This window comes from Diprion similis, chromosome 10 (assembly GCF_021155765.1).
Source record: "Diprion similis isolate iyDipSimi1 chromosome 10, iyDipSimi1.1, whole genome shotgun sequence".
In the NCBI taxonomy this organism is placed as follows: Eukaryota; Metazoa; Arthropoda; class Insecta; order Hymenoptera; family Diprionidae; genus Diprion; species Diprion similis.
This window is the reverse complement of record NC_060114.1, coordinates 11,683,753-11,700,152: the sequence shown is the minus strand read 5'-3', so window position 1 is coordinate 11,700,152 and position 16,400 is coordinate 11,683,753. Positions and strand designations below refer to the sequence as shown.

The following is a 16,400-nucleotide window of genomic DNA, read 5'->3' as shown; positions in this document are numbered from 1 at the left end:
CACCCTTTCCGTTATTGCATTAGCGGCGTGGCCGGGGGTTGGTTCACCCCCAGTTTTCCAGCTGATCCGCTCCTCGGTTTCGCGGAGTGATCCGATTCTCCGACGGGGGGATGGAAACCTCGACTACGACGACGAAGACGTCGACGACGACGACGACGACGACGGAACGCGACCTCGATCGTTACCTTCCGACCGCACGGAGCTTACTGCACCGCTTCGTTCGTTCGACGAGCACACAGAGATTCCGCCGCGCCGCCTAGAACCGCTTTCGACCGAGCCTCTCGTTCTCTTTTTCGCTCTTTCTCTCTTTATCTCACACCGCCGTCTCCCGGCGCCGACGCTGCTAGACCTCCTCCTCCTCCTCCTCTTGGGGGTGGGAAAAGGAGGGAGGCTGCGCGGAGTAACGAGAGGTTTGGGAGTAGAGGAGCTGCCCGAAATACAACGCATCGTCGAAGTTTCATTTCAACCACGTTCTTTCGCGTTTGTATATTTGTTTATTTTATTTCTTTTTTTTCCTTTCTCATTTTTTTCACCCACCTTTTTGCGGTTAGAATTTATCTTCACTTCGCCGCCGCCACCGCTGCTGCGTAGGCATTGTACAAAGGCATTACACCGGCTTTTTGATTCGGTCTATATACCTACAGGGACAGGAGCTGCATGGCGAAAGAGAGAGATGAATAGCCGGTAGCTGCCTGCAGGCGGTGGATGGATTATGGTGTATCCGAGATTTAGGCATCTGCATATACGCTGAACCGGAGAAGGGGGTGGGATGAGTGGACGGCTGATAACAAGAACAGCTGTTCCTCCGGCGTCTAATAACAAACTGTACTCACCTCGGGCGTTTAGTATACTCGGATTTATACACGCATTTGTATATAGTCGTCGGCTGATTGACGAGCGACACAAGGCGCGCTTCTTCTACGGCGTTATGCGTATAAAAACGACCCTGAAAACCTTCCGCTTTATCTTTCCATCTCTTTCTCTCTCTCTCTCTCTCTTTGAACTCGTTTCCACAAAACTACTCGGCGTGCGATCCCTGCTGCCGAAAGGATATTTCACGCATTGCGTGTAATAGAATATCCCCGGAGAAGGGATGATTGGCCGCGTTTCCCCCTGCTCCTGCTACTATACTACCACTTCTATACCTTCGGGAGCCGCTTCGCAACAATTGCCCAATTTGCCCAGAATTTCCCCCTGTCCTTCAGCGCCCTAAGTGTCCCTTGATTCCACTTATTTAATATTACTAAACTATACCCACGTGCATGTTATACATGACAGTATATAGGGTGTGAAGTTACGCTGTTCAACCGGCCTTCAAGAAGGTCAAACGATCCAAAAGCGTTTATTCCTACGTGATATGCTTGCGTTTAATGATTTTTGTTTCCATTTTAAAATTCGGTGCGGTTCTACGGTCTACATTGGATTGAATTTGATCAACAAAATACGAAATTGATTTACAAGAGAAAAAAACCATGAGAAAGAATCGCAGGGTCAGTATATCATATCAAATGAAAAAGCTTTCGGTAAATTGTGTGTAGCAGTGCATGAATTCAGTTAAGTTCGTGAAGGTAATAAGAAACAAAAGAAGAAGGAGAAGAAGAAGAAACGCTCGATTGAATTAAAATTTAGACTCTAGGGAGTTATATCTGTGTATATACGTATGTGCGTATAAGCGCCGGCGGCGGGAGAAGGGTGATGCTGGAACGTAGTAAAAATAAGCAACGTTGGGTTATACATATATCCGTGAATCATTCTGGGAAGACGTAATTGTCTTTCTCTTAAACGAGGCTGGCTCTATACTGCAGGCGCAGACTTGAGACTCCACGATTCTTGTATTCCGAGTGTATGCAGTGCGACGAGAGTTCACCAGCCCCAAAGAGACTCGACTGGTGAAGCAGAGAGACCGGCGCCTTCCTTTCTTCGCATTATACGATCTCCGGTTGGCTCCACGGGCCGGCGCTAGTTAACCGCCGCTTTCTATTTCAAGACTTGATTTTTCCTCCCCTCTTGAAAACGGCGGGTAAACTCGTACCCGCGCTCTTCAGCTTTCGCGCGTTACTCGACTCGCAACCCTCTCGGTGTATTTACGCTCGTTATTGAATATTTGGTCTTGGAAAGAGCGCGGCTATAAAACCGCGATTTAGGACTAATTATAAATCGAGATTTTCTGGACACGTGCACGCACGGCCGTTCGCAGTGTGGAATTATTTATACCGGGTATCAAGCCCCAGCTCGCCCCTCGCCGAGGCAAGCAAAAAGAGCAAGAACAATAAGAACGAACAGAGGGGGGAGACTTTTAGTCGGTGCGCGAATACGCTGCGAATAAAAACAGCGACGACAGGGTGCCGATGTTGGTCTCTGAAATTGCGTTTAAGAAATTCATCACTCTCTCAGCACGTAGAGAGGGAGGGAATTTCTTTGAGACGAGGGTGGAGAAAGAAACGCGCTGTTTGAGCGCGAGCATCATGCACGGAATCAGCGTTACCGAGAACCTCACCCTTCGCGTTGATTTCCGTCGGTAAATAAACGAATTGTCGGTAAAGTAGATGTCTCTCCGCTGTCGGTAAGTCAGCGACCTTTGATATCGGAGGCGACTAATTATCAGGGTCCGCATTGCAGCCAAAATCGGAGACTGATCATCCGATCCCTTAATCCCCAGAGATTCATGTTTTACAGTAGTTTCGGACGATGCCGAATCGATCGAAACCCGAGATTACGCACCCAAGTATATGTATACATACGTATAAAAAAAAATCTTCACAGCGGGTGAAATCACCATGAAAATTATCCGAGCTGCACGAAAAACGAGTAAAGAAAAATGGGGACAGGGGGGATGAAATTGAGAATTTCAAATCGAATGGCCCTCGTCTGAAACAGCGCGAGTTTCACCCAACAAAACCTCATCAATTGCGTTCTCAAAAAATACGCGAACAACTCCGCTCTGCGGTTCTAATTAATCGCAGCCTCACAGGGTCCGGGTTAATTCTCCTTCAGACGTTGCAAGGGTGAGGGCTGTAAGGGTGTTTTGGAGCGAGCGTCGTCGCCTCGCCGCATCGTCGTCTAAACTCTCGGTAAAGGAAAGAATTAAGGGAGCTGATAGCGGCGGGGGTGGCAGGGGGCGGCGGGGGGCGGCGGGGGCGGACCTTCTCCGTCGTCTTCAGCTCGAACCCAAACGCACTTTGGCCGCCCCGCGTTCGCACACGTCGTGTCGCAGCAGGCTATCGTCTACCCTGCAGCCCGGCCTCGTCGTCGGCGCGCGCATTGCGATTTCCCCTCCCGCCCCCCAGAAGGCGCACGGAGAACGCGCCTCCCGCCTCCCGCCTCCCCCTCCGTCGCAACATACGGGGTGAGAATCCCGAATCCTTTCGCGAGCGAATTTAAGGCCGTGCCGCGGTACGGCTTACCCAATTACCTACTTACCACACGTTGAGTTATAAACTTTTCCTCGTCTCTTGGTCTTTCCCCCTTCTTTTCACTCCGACTTTTGTCGGTTCTCTTTGCCTTCGGGAAATTTTTAATTCACTCCTGTTGTATACCGGCGAGGAAAGGGGGGGAGGGAGCTGTTCTTAATCATTTGCACAAAAGCGCATTGTCCGTAGTGAAAATTTTTCCTGATTTATTATCGACCGTCAACGGTTCATGATTCACCCTAATTTTCTTATATACATATACAACGTGTTACCGGTTGAATTTATCTATACATGATAGCTGCTAGAAGTTCAAATCGAAAAATGGTTGCGAATACAGACCGGTCCCTAAACCTTGCAAAAATCGGGTCAATTTTTGAAATCCGAAGCGAAGAAGAAGAAATCCACTATTAATTGATTGTGTATTCAAGATTTGTACCTTAAAAACCGAGTAAAACAACCGAATCCTCTGTTCATCCATCGCTGATTTTTCTGTTCGAGGGTGAAAGAATTTTTTGCCACACAGTTTGATGAAATTAAAAATATTATCAACGCACGTACTATATACTCTATATTGTGTTACGATAAAAAGTGAGAGAATTAACTCGATAACTTGGCTAGAACGAATTAATTGTGTCATTTCTTGCGATCCCATGCTGACCTCAAGTGTGTAATTTAGTTTTTTGCCCCAGTTTTGTTCCGCATCCCTATACCTACCAATGTAAAGATCAGAGGTAGAGGAACTCCTCATATACTTCCGGTGCGCAAGCCGTGCGTCCCCGGGTCTCGGTTCGGTGTAGACTCGCGATACTCGTGGAGTAAGAGCCACCCGTTAGGTGTCAGGAAACACGCGAGCCGAAAAGTCCAGTAGTTTGATATCGAACGAAAGGGCCTGAGGAGGAGCCAAACGGCGCGGGCGCGCGAGCGCAGGATTGGTCCTCCTCGGATGCCGAGGTAGTCCGAAGAGGTCCGAGGTCCCGCGGTGGTAGGATTTGGACTAGGGGTTGCAAGGGGTGACACAGGGCTGTTCCAGTGTGCAGCGGGCGGGCATCGCGGCGGACGCGCCGTTCTGCTGCTCCTGCAAAAATATATCCCTATATACATATATACACACACAAACACACATACACACACACGCACACACACACACGTATATATGTATACACATATATATGTTATATGTTATATCTGTATATCTATATATCGTCGTTACATACCCTGTTGGTTTTTTGCACCCCCTCGCCGTAGGTATGTTGTAAAATTTGTGCTGCTACTTTGTATGTAACACACATGCAGACACCTGCGTCGGTACGTTAAAAAACGCGCGCAGTATAGAAGAAGTTCTCCGGGCTGGGAAGTTATTGGTGAACGCAAAAGAGGAGGAGAGTAATAATAATAATAATAAGGATAATAAAAATGAAAATCCTAATATTTGGATAAATAAATGAATACCGAATCCTGAGGAGGCGAGTATCCGGTGCTGCATAATTGTTACGTACACGTATATAACGTACCCCGTGCGCGATGACGGTTCATCCTCGGCGGCGATGGCTCGATGTCGCGGAGAAATCCGGAGGGTTGGAACGAGATCATACGTGTCGGTGCGTGGTTGAGGATCGCAGCCGATAATTACGCGCTACCGATCCTTGGTATCGAGAGTGGAGAAGAGGAGATAAAGGAAAAAAGAACTTCTCGATTCAGGGTGTGCGACAAGATTACGTGGAGGTGGAGGTGGAGGAAAAAGAGGAGGCGACGGCGGTCGTCGCGGTGGACCGAGATACTCGAGATATCACTCGGGTGACAGGGAGTAACTAGAGAGTAACTAGAGATCGGGAATCGGCGTGAGATGCGGCCCCTCGACGCCCGGACATGATGACTGGTCCCCGCTGAGGAGGAGGCTGCAGCGAGGAGAACGATGCGGGGCGGCAGAATCGGGGCGAGATGGTGTCTGGGGATGACGGTGGTCCTGGTGCTCGGAGCGGGCCTTTCGGAGGGCCATCGTCCGGCACCGAGCAACCCGGTGCACCTGGCGAACACGCCGTCGCCTTCGCCGGTCTCGACGACGCCTCGAGGGTCGGCAGCGGGGAACGACTCGCTGCACCATCATCACCACGCGAAGAGCGGCGATAACGGGACTGCCGAGGAGAAGGCGCCGCTCTTCCCGACGGACATATTCACCCTCGAGGAGCGTCGTCGGGGCGCCGTCGTCCTCCACATCCTGGGTGTGATCTACATGTTCGTAGCGCTGGCCATCGTCTGCGACGAGTTCTTCGTCCCGTCGCTCGATGTCATTATAGAGAAACTCGAGATCGCCGACGACGTCGCCGGGGCGACTTTCATGGCCGCCGGCGGCTCCGCACCCGAGTTGTTCACCTCGGTTATCGGGGTGTTCGTATCCTTCGACGACGTCGGCATCGGCACCATCGTCGGCTCGGCCGTATTCAACATTCTTTTCGTTATCGGTATGTGCGCACTCTTCTCGAGGACCGTACTCACCCTCACGTGGTGGCCCCTCTTCCGCGACTGCACCTTCTACAGCGCCAGTCTTATTACTCTGATTTACTTCTTTCGCGACAACTATATTCACTGGTACGAGGCTCTCGTGCTTTTCGGATTCTACCTCGCTTACGTTAGCTTCATGAAGTGGAATCAACCCATGGAGAAACTCGTTAAGAGGATACTTTATAGGAACAAAGTCACCCGCGTCAGGTCCACCGATCAGCTCATGCCATCCGTAAGTTGTCTTTCTTCCAAGCCTAATACCTTAAATATACGACCATTGCTTACGAATACCTTCTTCCTCTCCAACCGCCACCGATCTTACCCAGCTTATCCCTAACATGTTATAATGTAAAACACACCTGCGCAGTTATGAAAACCATTGTAACAATTTTTCCCTCACCTACACTCGCAAACTTCTCTGTATTGTATGATATACGATGTCTCCCGATAACCGGTAACAGTCTATTGACCTACATTAGCTATTCTACCCAGAGATTGGCGTTAACAGACCGCAGCAGACTGCATATTACATGACCGTGCACCGTGCAGGGAAACGTTGAAAGCGAATGCAAAGGGAGAAAAAAGTGAGAGGAGGGAGCTTTTTAATTAGAGAAGAGGCATATACCTGCATATCCCATCCACGGATCCACGTATGTGACACACGTGAGCGAAGAGTCTTCGATGCAGCTAATCGACGGGGTCACGTGTCGCCTTAGGTTACACACCCGTGGTCGTCTAGTAATTATTGCAAAAAGATGTGAGGTATAGAAAAAATTAAAAAAGCACAAAAAAAACACTCACAACGTATTCGAGAAATCGGTTTCAGGATGCGCAGGTAGGTTGATAGGTAAGTGAGTGCAGGGTAGTAGGCGTGTAAGGGAGGAAAGAAAAGTAGGTCGAAGCTGCCGCGATGCGATGCGCCAGACTGTAGGCAGCCCCTCATCGCGAATACCGGCTACTTGGAACGCAGATCACGATCGCAACTCGCTTTGTGAGAATCGCAGTTTCTGTTGCAATCGGATCATATTTAGCCATTGCAAAAAGAGAGAGAGAGAGAGAGTGAGAGAAAATTTAGCCCTTTTTGACTTGTGTCTTTTTTTTGTCCCAGGATAAAATGAATGTCAAACTTAAAAAAAGTATTGTAGAAAATATGAACTTGGACACAGACTGGATTTCCGTACTGCCTTCAAATTACGTTTGTGAAATGGCGAACCTTTAAAATGTATTATAAATTGCCTGCTTTCTTATTACATGTTTGTCGAGCCGTCAGTTCGTGTATTTTGGTAAAGATTTCGGCAAGTTTGTATCACTAGAGATTTTTCAATTTTAATCTACGGGGCTTTTGGCGAATTATAATAACTGAGCGATTCCTTTCTCTTTTTTCTGCTCGTTTTTTTTTTGTTTGGATATAAAACGATGCTCTTTTTTACGCTATTATGCTTTATAAGTTGCATTCTCGTTTCTTTTCTATATAGGTACTTTTAGTCTCTTTCAAGCGAGGTATTGTTTTCAATATACCTATATCAGCGGCTATCGAGGCGATTAAGTTAAGCCGGACTAGCTCATTACCGAACGTTTATAAGCTTCGTTTTTCAACCTAGCGCAGTGCAGCAGAGGGTTTATGCATTGAATGGAGGGATAAGAAGTGGAGTAAAGTAGACTGTGAGAGAGAGAGAGTTATTTCAAATTTAGTACCATCTCGTCCTCCATTATGGTTCCCGAAAGCGTCGCACGGCTTCCATCATATCCTGGGTTGTAACATTTTAACGCGTTTCTTATAACAATAAAAAAAGAATAAAAATTGTATGCCACCCCATGGGTGGAAAGTCTGGACGTATAGCGAGGGACGGACACACACACACACACTCACATATACATACATATACGTAACCTATAAGCCAATTTCATATCCGGTAGGACGTTTAGGCCAATCGTTCACACACACACCGATCGTTCCAAGATTCCATCTCCGGCCGGCCCGAGTAGTGGAGAATGCAGTGACCCTCTACACTCCATGCTACTACGTCCCACATTATATCGATCTCCGAACGAGTCGCAAGGCAAGGCAACGCGAGCCAACCCTGGGAAGAAAACACCTTCCGAAAATTGCACCTCGCGATGTGCAGAAAAAGTTTCGCAATTAAACCGTCGCTGTATATAAAGCCTATTCGGTTATTCGAATTCTCAGTATCTATTAGTCGTATTGTACCGGAAGTTTTTTCTGAAACTGCCCGCCCAATATCAGAAGATAGGCAACCGAAGCCACATTTTGAATACGTACTAATATAATCGGAGCTATATTCCAAATGTGTAGCGATACCATTGAAGCTACATTTTGACATACAGACCAAGCTACATTTAGAATATGTAGCGATACAGCTGAAGCTATATTTTGAACGTGCAGTGATACAAGTTAAGCTATATATAGAATACGCAATGATAGAGGCGAAGCTACATTAATGATACGTGCTGATACAATGGAAGTTTCATTTTGGACATGTGTTGCTACAAAATGTAGCTTCGGCTGGCTGAATCTGCTGGTTTGGGTGTATAGAGTTGCACAGGTCACTGTATAATCTCGATAATCTTGAGAATTCACATTCATCGTTAAGATCAATTATAATTTGGAATATGGTTGCCGCATTTTTTTAATTTAGCATTAATTTTGGCGAGTATCGCGATCCGGTTTGCAAAAGAAAAATGACTTCTTCCACTCTACCCCAAGATATAACAATATCACGTTCACTTAATTGATGTATTTCAGGGGGATTAGGGCGCGGGGGAGTTGAGACGACGGTTCGAGGCATTGAGTGTACCGTTCGTGCGGGTGATAAGGGATGCAGAGGACGCAGGGGGCGGGTGTTAGAGGGGGGAGATCCGAGTGTACATCCACACCACCACCGGCAATGGCGAATGCTGACTGCACGATTGTTCGTCGCGCGTGTATATCGTCTCAGGTTTCTTTTCCTTTCCATCCTCTACTTTGCCTTACTCTACTTTATTTTACTTTACTTTACTTTACTTCACTTTACTCTCTACTCGACTCGGCCCATTGTCTTTGTTAAAATTTGCGTCAAATCGCTCGAGGGTTGGTGTGGTGTACATGCAATATACATATGTATAGTAGTTTGGTTCTCTGTCGACTAGAGGGTGGTTCGCTTTGATGTTTCGATTTCTCGGAGCTAAGTCCCGAAAGTCTGCGACAGTACCTATCAAGGGGGTGGAAGAAAATTATATAGATCCATAGTGGAAGCTTAGAAATCTTATCGAGTAATTCGGGATCTCGAATTTCTAACGGGGGAAATATTATCAAAGTGCAGACGAATGTAGAACAATTCGGTATTACGAAAGGCTGGAGAATAGAAATTTGCTAAATCTATGCAGGTGGTAGAGCGTATAATATAATGTAAGCAACGCGACGGGTTAAGAGTCTTATAACACCCGCTGTATAACGTATATATAATACATTCTAAGGCAGGCGATGTAATTTAGCACAGGTAAAGGTTATCGAAGGAGGGATCAAAGTCGAGCTTTCATTTCTCAAGATGGCGTCATTTGATACCCTGCAGCTGCCAGAGCTCCCCCTATAAATTAGTTAAATCATGAGTTACGAGAAACGGCAAATTTTTGGCCCTCACTTAGTCACTCACTCACTTCTACAGGACAAACTGCACATTACGATGTACAAGGAGGTATGCCGATATAGTACCAGAAGCAGCAGCACCAGCAGCAGCAAGACAAAAGGCGAGAGGCGAATTCGTCTACAATTTGAAATAGAAATTCAATTTTTACTGCACAAAAAATCTTTTCATTTCGTATTTTTTTTTTTTTTGTTATTATTTCACGAATCTCTGAGACTGCTGAATGCATTTATTATAATAAATAATTATGAAGTATTCATATGTTGGTACCTCGTATATATTACATGGTTGTCTTTTTAATCACCCCCGGCAAATATCTCAAAAACTAGGAGATACAAGAAAAAGTTTTATACAAAACCTAAAGGGTTTCGAGGGAGAAAGATAATGCTGATGTGGGTTGATTTGTGAATTGAGTTACTTTCGAGATTTTTTTGAGGAACTCTTCGTCGAAGACAGGAAACATATACTTTGACTATGACCAGCTCATAGCAGTTTTGAGTAAAAATATATTTCATTTGTGAAAAATTTCAAAATTTCCAGAACTTGGTCATCACTCAGCTATTTTTGTTGAGGCAAGGCATTACCCCAAAGTTTAATTACTTTTTTACGCTTAAGGGGCTACGGGAGACGCTTAATCACGTCGAAATCACGATTCGTAGTTTTTTCAACCCACGGAGATCGATGCTTCATTTCGACGGAACGTGGCTGAGAGTATTTCACTTTTTGAAAATCGAAAAAAAATTTGAATAAACCTGAATCTTTTCAAATAATATCTGGACATATGTTACGGCATAGATCATGTAGACTTCGATGAGACGCTACCGGAACCTACTCTGCCCCAGCCAAGGTGTTATTTGGCTATTTTGGGTTCGTTCACATCGATTATGCACTTACGTGCCACTACTTCTAATGCAGGGAATGATGGAAGATCGAAGGGATCGGTTTTGAGGGAAATAGACGATTTAAATGCTACCGTTGCTTCATTAATAATGATGGATTGGCTTGGAGAAATATAATTAGCAGTGACTCGTGCGAAAGCTAGAGCAAAAGTGTCTAGTTTAGAGAATGTAGGAGACTCGCTAGTTGCAGTTCAGAGATCGACCTGCTGACTCGGTGCAGGAATCGAGGCACAATTCGTCTTGAAACACACTATCAGCTAGTCATCGTCAAAATATGTCTACCGTATATCTAAAATCACGAAACTGAGGGAATCCAAAAATCACCGCATATCGGCAGTATCTTTTACCTTCGAACCCTTCAAGTTTTGAATTAAACCTAATGAGTGATTCGAATATTACAACAAATAATTTATCGGTAAAATTGCAGGCCAGTTAACACATTGACCCCTTTTGAAATGTTGGTCTAGATTTTTTGCCTCAATTTCACGGTCCATGGTAAACGATTGATTTCAATCAACTTGCAATATTCGTTTCTTTTTGCCTTTTATGTATATGTATATACTATTTTACCGAGCCAAAACTATTTTGGGACACACAGCATCAACGATTTAAATCGAAGATGATAAAAACTCTGAACAGGTGGAATAATATAAATTTCAAATCACGTGTGTAATAATGAATCACATATTTCTGTGTTATCTACACAAAACCCAACGACATGATTTTCATACTTCTGTGAAACTACGGAATAGATGCGTGTCTGCAGAGTATAAAAGGAGAGAATGAAATGGAAAATAATTTTTTTACCATTTAACTAGGTAATTAAAGGTAAGCTCTAACGGTGTAGAAATTATGGAACGGGGTCAGTAAGTCCGAACAAGTAAAACGTATCCGTAGATACACGTTGAATTTAGAGTGCCATATATATATATACATATATACACATAAAATTATTATTACTCTACAGAATATATAATTTGCCAATTTTTGCACACAGCACTTTTGCGACCGCATATAATATAACATACATACGATATTCATTGCAAACGTATTATCCATAATAATTATAGTCCAAATCATCATCACCCCCATAATAATATACATAAGCGCACACTATGTATAGCTGTGCTCGATACATACATGTCGAATGTCTTTTTTGTAACTGGGTGTAATTTCTTGCTTGCAGCACCAGAGCGCCGCCCAGGCATTGGTGAGTCCGCATGCCCGACAGCTCAAGTTTATTTTGCGTCATTGTATTTATGCACCTAATTGTTGTATACGTGCGTCACATACTGCACAACATACTATTTTTTTTTTCCACATGCACGAAACAAGTACTCTATCTATATGTATATTATAGTATATCGTGTCTTTCATAGTTGTTTGATTTCCATGTTATATGTCCACATGATACGTACTATAGTGTAAAACAGAAGGTTTAACAGTGAAACTGGTTAATCATTTACACCGAATTCACTTTATACGTGTACTATAACCTGATGAATTATATTTGAGATATTATTAATATTATTATACTATATAAATGTGTGTATATTTATTGTATATCATTTTCATCGCACTTTTTTCATTTCAATTATTGTAATGTCTTACTTTTTAGACGAACGTATAACTACATACGTATTTAAATACACAATCGTATAAATAAAAAGTAGAAATCTTTACAGGAAATTACTTTGATTATTAGAAGCTCAGTATACGAATGAAAATCAACTTTTAAAAATGTTTGCTGTACGTATAAAAAACATCTATGGGAAGTTTTTGTTTAGCTATATCACAATGCAAATATTTAAATTCAATATACCATGGAGCAACATTATACCGTAGATTTGCGTATTAATTTCTTTGAATATGGTAAACTGAATCTCAATCTTAAAAAATTTCTTACTCTTTTGAAATTGTATTTTACCTAGCATTGAAGACATGATTGCTAAGGTGATTTGTGACGATAGAATTGTGAAAAAATTACGATTTCAGTAGAAATTTTAAATGAAATTAAGAAATTCCCAAAGAATATTTTGGTCGGGTTCAGAAAAATTCGACTCATGATGTGAGGAAATTCAAATATCAATTACGAAGTGATTCCCTTTTTTAACCGTAGTTATGAAATTATTATTCCAATTATTCAATTTTCTTATGCGCATGTTTAGTACGTTTACACCATTTTATAGCAAATTGTGAATAATTTGTATAAAATTAACTAATAAATTGTGTTTATACCGCAAGTTTAGTATATTTGAAAAGCAGTTGAACGTTTTTGGAAGAAGGATTTTGAGCATTCTTTGGTATTAAATTTAGAGAAAATTAATGACGATTACATTTTGCTACACAGAAATTCTATTTTTGATTCTTTTTTGTCTAGAAAAAGTGTAGTAAGATCACAAACATTTTTAACAGTATACTTTTAATTGTCAAAGTGTTTCTAAGTTCAATAAAATTGTGTGTGAATTTATTAATCCTCGGTTTTAGTTACCATTAATTATTACAGACTGATTATTATATTTTCAATAGTTGTATTCCACTGTAGGAAGAGTTGTTATATTACAATACCGTAGGTAACCGTACTAAATTAATTCTTAGAATCGACTACGACACAACAATAATTGGAATACATGTAAGTCTGTGATCAAATGACCCAAAAAAATGTAAACCACATTAGTTAAAACAGTGATTATTTCATTTTTGATTAGCAAAAAAAGTGTACACGAATCTAGACACGTAAATTGTGCAATAAATAATATCGTGTACAGTATAATAAGCACATATAGTATACCTATAATTCATATAGACTGTATACAGAGTGAAATCTTAACGACAGCACGTTTCGTCGTCTGCTAGAGTTTACTGCGCATGGGCCACAATCCGAGAGGGGTTGTTTGCCAGGGTGACCCCAACCATGATAAGAGTAATCTTAAAAAATTTCGATAATTGTCGCTGGCAGTTGTGCTCAACACCGATAACTATCAAAATATTTGAGATTACATACATCGTAGAGAACTTACGACGGTTGGTCGACCTGGGAAACCTCCACTTCGGATTCTAGCGCATGCTCATTAAATTTTAGCAGACGACGGAATATAATATCGTGCTTATCTGTGAATCGTAGTATTTAATTTGGTTTATAGTTTATCGTCGTTAAATTTTCCGTCCAATCGTTGAGTTTGTAAAAATTTCAAACACGTACGTACCTACCTTAGATAGGTAGAAATGTAATCTCCTACTCAGGTTGTAAATATTTGGTAAATTTCTCGTATCATAACTATTCGTCGTCAATTATTATAATGCAGGTACGCCGTACAGTAAGATGGATATTAGCTATCTCATCTACATAGGCAACTACCACCACTGCTCACCGAAGCCATTACGCTTGAGCGATGTATGAAAACGCGCGAGCGCTGCTTTCTCAACCCCTCGCGAAAATTTTCGCGGATCGCGTTTTGCAAATGCTAGTGCCCACTTTCTGGTTGGATGATTTTGTTCGTGCCGCTCATACCTACGTGTCTATCGCACACAAACACACACACACACACGAAAATTGGAAGCCTTGTGGAAATTTTGCAGCTAGGCTCACCCGCCTACCGTATTGTTACACAGAAATGCACTCTCCTGCACGCACACATTGCTCTGCACCTAGTCACGTCGGCTTCCGGGCATGCACGTGCACATACCTACTCCGCACTATATTCGCGTGCCGTTCTTTTCTCTCTGTTTTAATTCCGAAGAGCTGCTGTAGCTCGAGCTGTGGCGAGCTTTCGTGCAGCGTGCTATTTTTTATTGCAAGATTTTTAATCACACGAATTGAATTCTTAACGGGAAACCGGCGCCTGGCGGCATCTGAAAAAGAGATCTTTAAGAAAACCTGCAGCGTTTTAAATTATCTACGGTTCAAAAAGCACGTGGTTCATGTTTCCTGTTTAAACGTGAGAAGCCGTATTTTACGTATTTGATTCATGAGAAGAAACTAGTGACGGTGAGGTCGGTAAAGTAAGGTTTAACCCTTAAAGGACCGGGGTCTAAGGAATTTCGAAGAATCTAGTTTTCTACAGAAAAGTGATCTAAAGTCCAGAACGTTGGACCAAATTGACGTCAAATGTTGGTAGGTCAATAACCTAACGCCAAATAGCGTACGCCGGTCCACTAAGGGTTAAGGTTGAATGGAATAAAATGTGGTTCCCGATGTTCACACAGTAAACATAACCTACGAACTTATCAAAACCTCCATAATTGATCGTTACTAAATCCGAGAAAATAATTGATATTTTCATACTACGATAATCAGTTTTCGCTACATAATGGTTCCCCTAATGGTGTGCGTTAAAAAATATCATTAAGAGTCTCGGGGTTGATGGAGATTATGTAATGGCGCCACGAAGCTATTCAGCGATAAATCGTAACGCAACTTATTCCGCATACCATCAGCCTACATCGTTCATAGATATACATATGTTCAACACATAATGCTCGAACTCGTTACGCTGCGGACATGGACGGACTAGAAATGGCGAGACGACGAGTGTGAGAGAGTGAGAGTGAGAGAGAGAGAGAGAGAGAAAGCTCTTCGGCTGACTGTAAGTCCTGAAACGGGATTTGTCACGTGGGGTTGTAGCCGTCCGTCCGTTCGTTCGTTCAGGGTGCTGCTTTAAGCGGCTTACCGTTAGACGACTGCTGCACGCTCGATTTACCAGGGCTAGGCGCCGCACCACCACCGTATCGTATCCCCTTCTCAGCTCGCTGATACATCCTGACTGCTTGCAGCGTTTTAGCTAGGCTTCGAATTGCAAATTGCCACCTCGTGCCAGGAGTCGACAGCCTGTATTTTAATTCCTGGTTTAATTGTCATGAGCTTCTTTGATTTATTTTTTTTCTTTTCTTTTTTTTTGTTGTCCTCATCGTTATTCAATGCCCATTCGATCCTCGTTTCTTCTTTCTTCGCTAATTATTGCCTGGCTTATAGATTCCAGCTCCATCGTCTTTGGAAGGCTTTTCAAACAGTGTTTGACAAGGATTACGCCGAGTGGCTTCAAGTCAATTTGCACGACTTGAAGGAAATCTCAGTGTGGTTTACTTCTTGTCGAAAATTTCTCCACTTTTCTGTTCGTTCTGTGATATGCGTCCATTAGGGTGGACTTTGAAAAGATAATTTTTGAATTTTGACCGGCTCACCCCCCGAATCCGCTATGAATAATTCAAAAATAATTTCCTTGTTTTTGCCTTTTGGGGCACATCAAATCTACGCAACTGATTTAGATGAAATTTAGTCCAGGCGGGTTTCTTGGCTCGCTGATTACGGATCTGGACTCAAAGTTCGAAAATTGAAAATTGCAGATCCAATATGGTGGACTGGAATCCGAAAAGTCGTTTGATTTCGATAAAACTCGGTATCCTTAGGGTTTTCGATGTCGCTGATTATGAAACTGAACTCGACATCGCAAAATTAAAAATGACGGGTATAATATAGCAATATCAAGTGACTTTTGGGGTTTTTGTCTACCATATGGGGTCTGTGATTTTGAATTTTCAAATTTTGAGTTCAGATTCGTATTCACAACCCCAGAAACCCTCCTATACCAAATTTCATCTAAGCCCGTTCGGTAGATTTGATGTGCCTCTGAGAGGGTGGAATGGGGAAATCCATGATCTCTGGGGGGCACGGGCTAGAGTTGAGATAAAAATCTGAAAAAGTAAGGGAATTATTTTTGAATCATTTGGAGCCGATTTGGGGGTTAGGTCAGTCGAAATTCAAAAATGACCTTTCCAGCGGCTTATAAATGATCGAGTACCGAGTAGCTGGAGATCTTCGCGAAAACTTGAAGTTAGGTGAGAACTCCATTCCGATCAGTAATTGGATAGTATGTGGATACCGATAATTTGAACAATATGCGTTACACGTGTAATATGCCGGGAAGCTGATTTGATATTGAATAGCCAGGGTG

At 43.0% G+C, this 16,400-nt stretch overlaps 1 protein-coding gene across 7 annotated transcripts in view; it reads left to right on the top strand.

The window, feature by feature from the left end:
- The first annotated feature begins 5,166 nt into the window (after nucleotides 1–5,166).
- The window catches only part of LOC124410926 (sodium/potassium/calcium exchanger Nckx30C), a 44,823-nt gene continuing 33,589 nt past the window's right edge, over nucleotides 5,167–16,400 (top strand). For 4 of the 7 annotated variants that reach the window (XM_046889658.1, XM_046889660.1, XM_046889657.1 and 1 more), the window contains exons 1-2: nucleotides 5,167–6,141; nucleotides 11,636–11,659. In XM_046889658.1, coding sequence (XP_046745614.1) covers nucleotides 5,323–6,141; nucleotides 11,636–11,659 — 843 coding nt within the window. In that variant the 5' untranslated portion in view covers nucleotides 5,167–5,322. The remainder of the gene's footprint in view (nucleotides 6,142–11,635; nucleotides 11,660–16,400) is intronic. The other 3 variants (XM_046889664.1, XM_046889662.1, XM_046889661.1) reach the window with 1 other exon arrangement.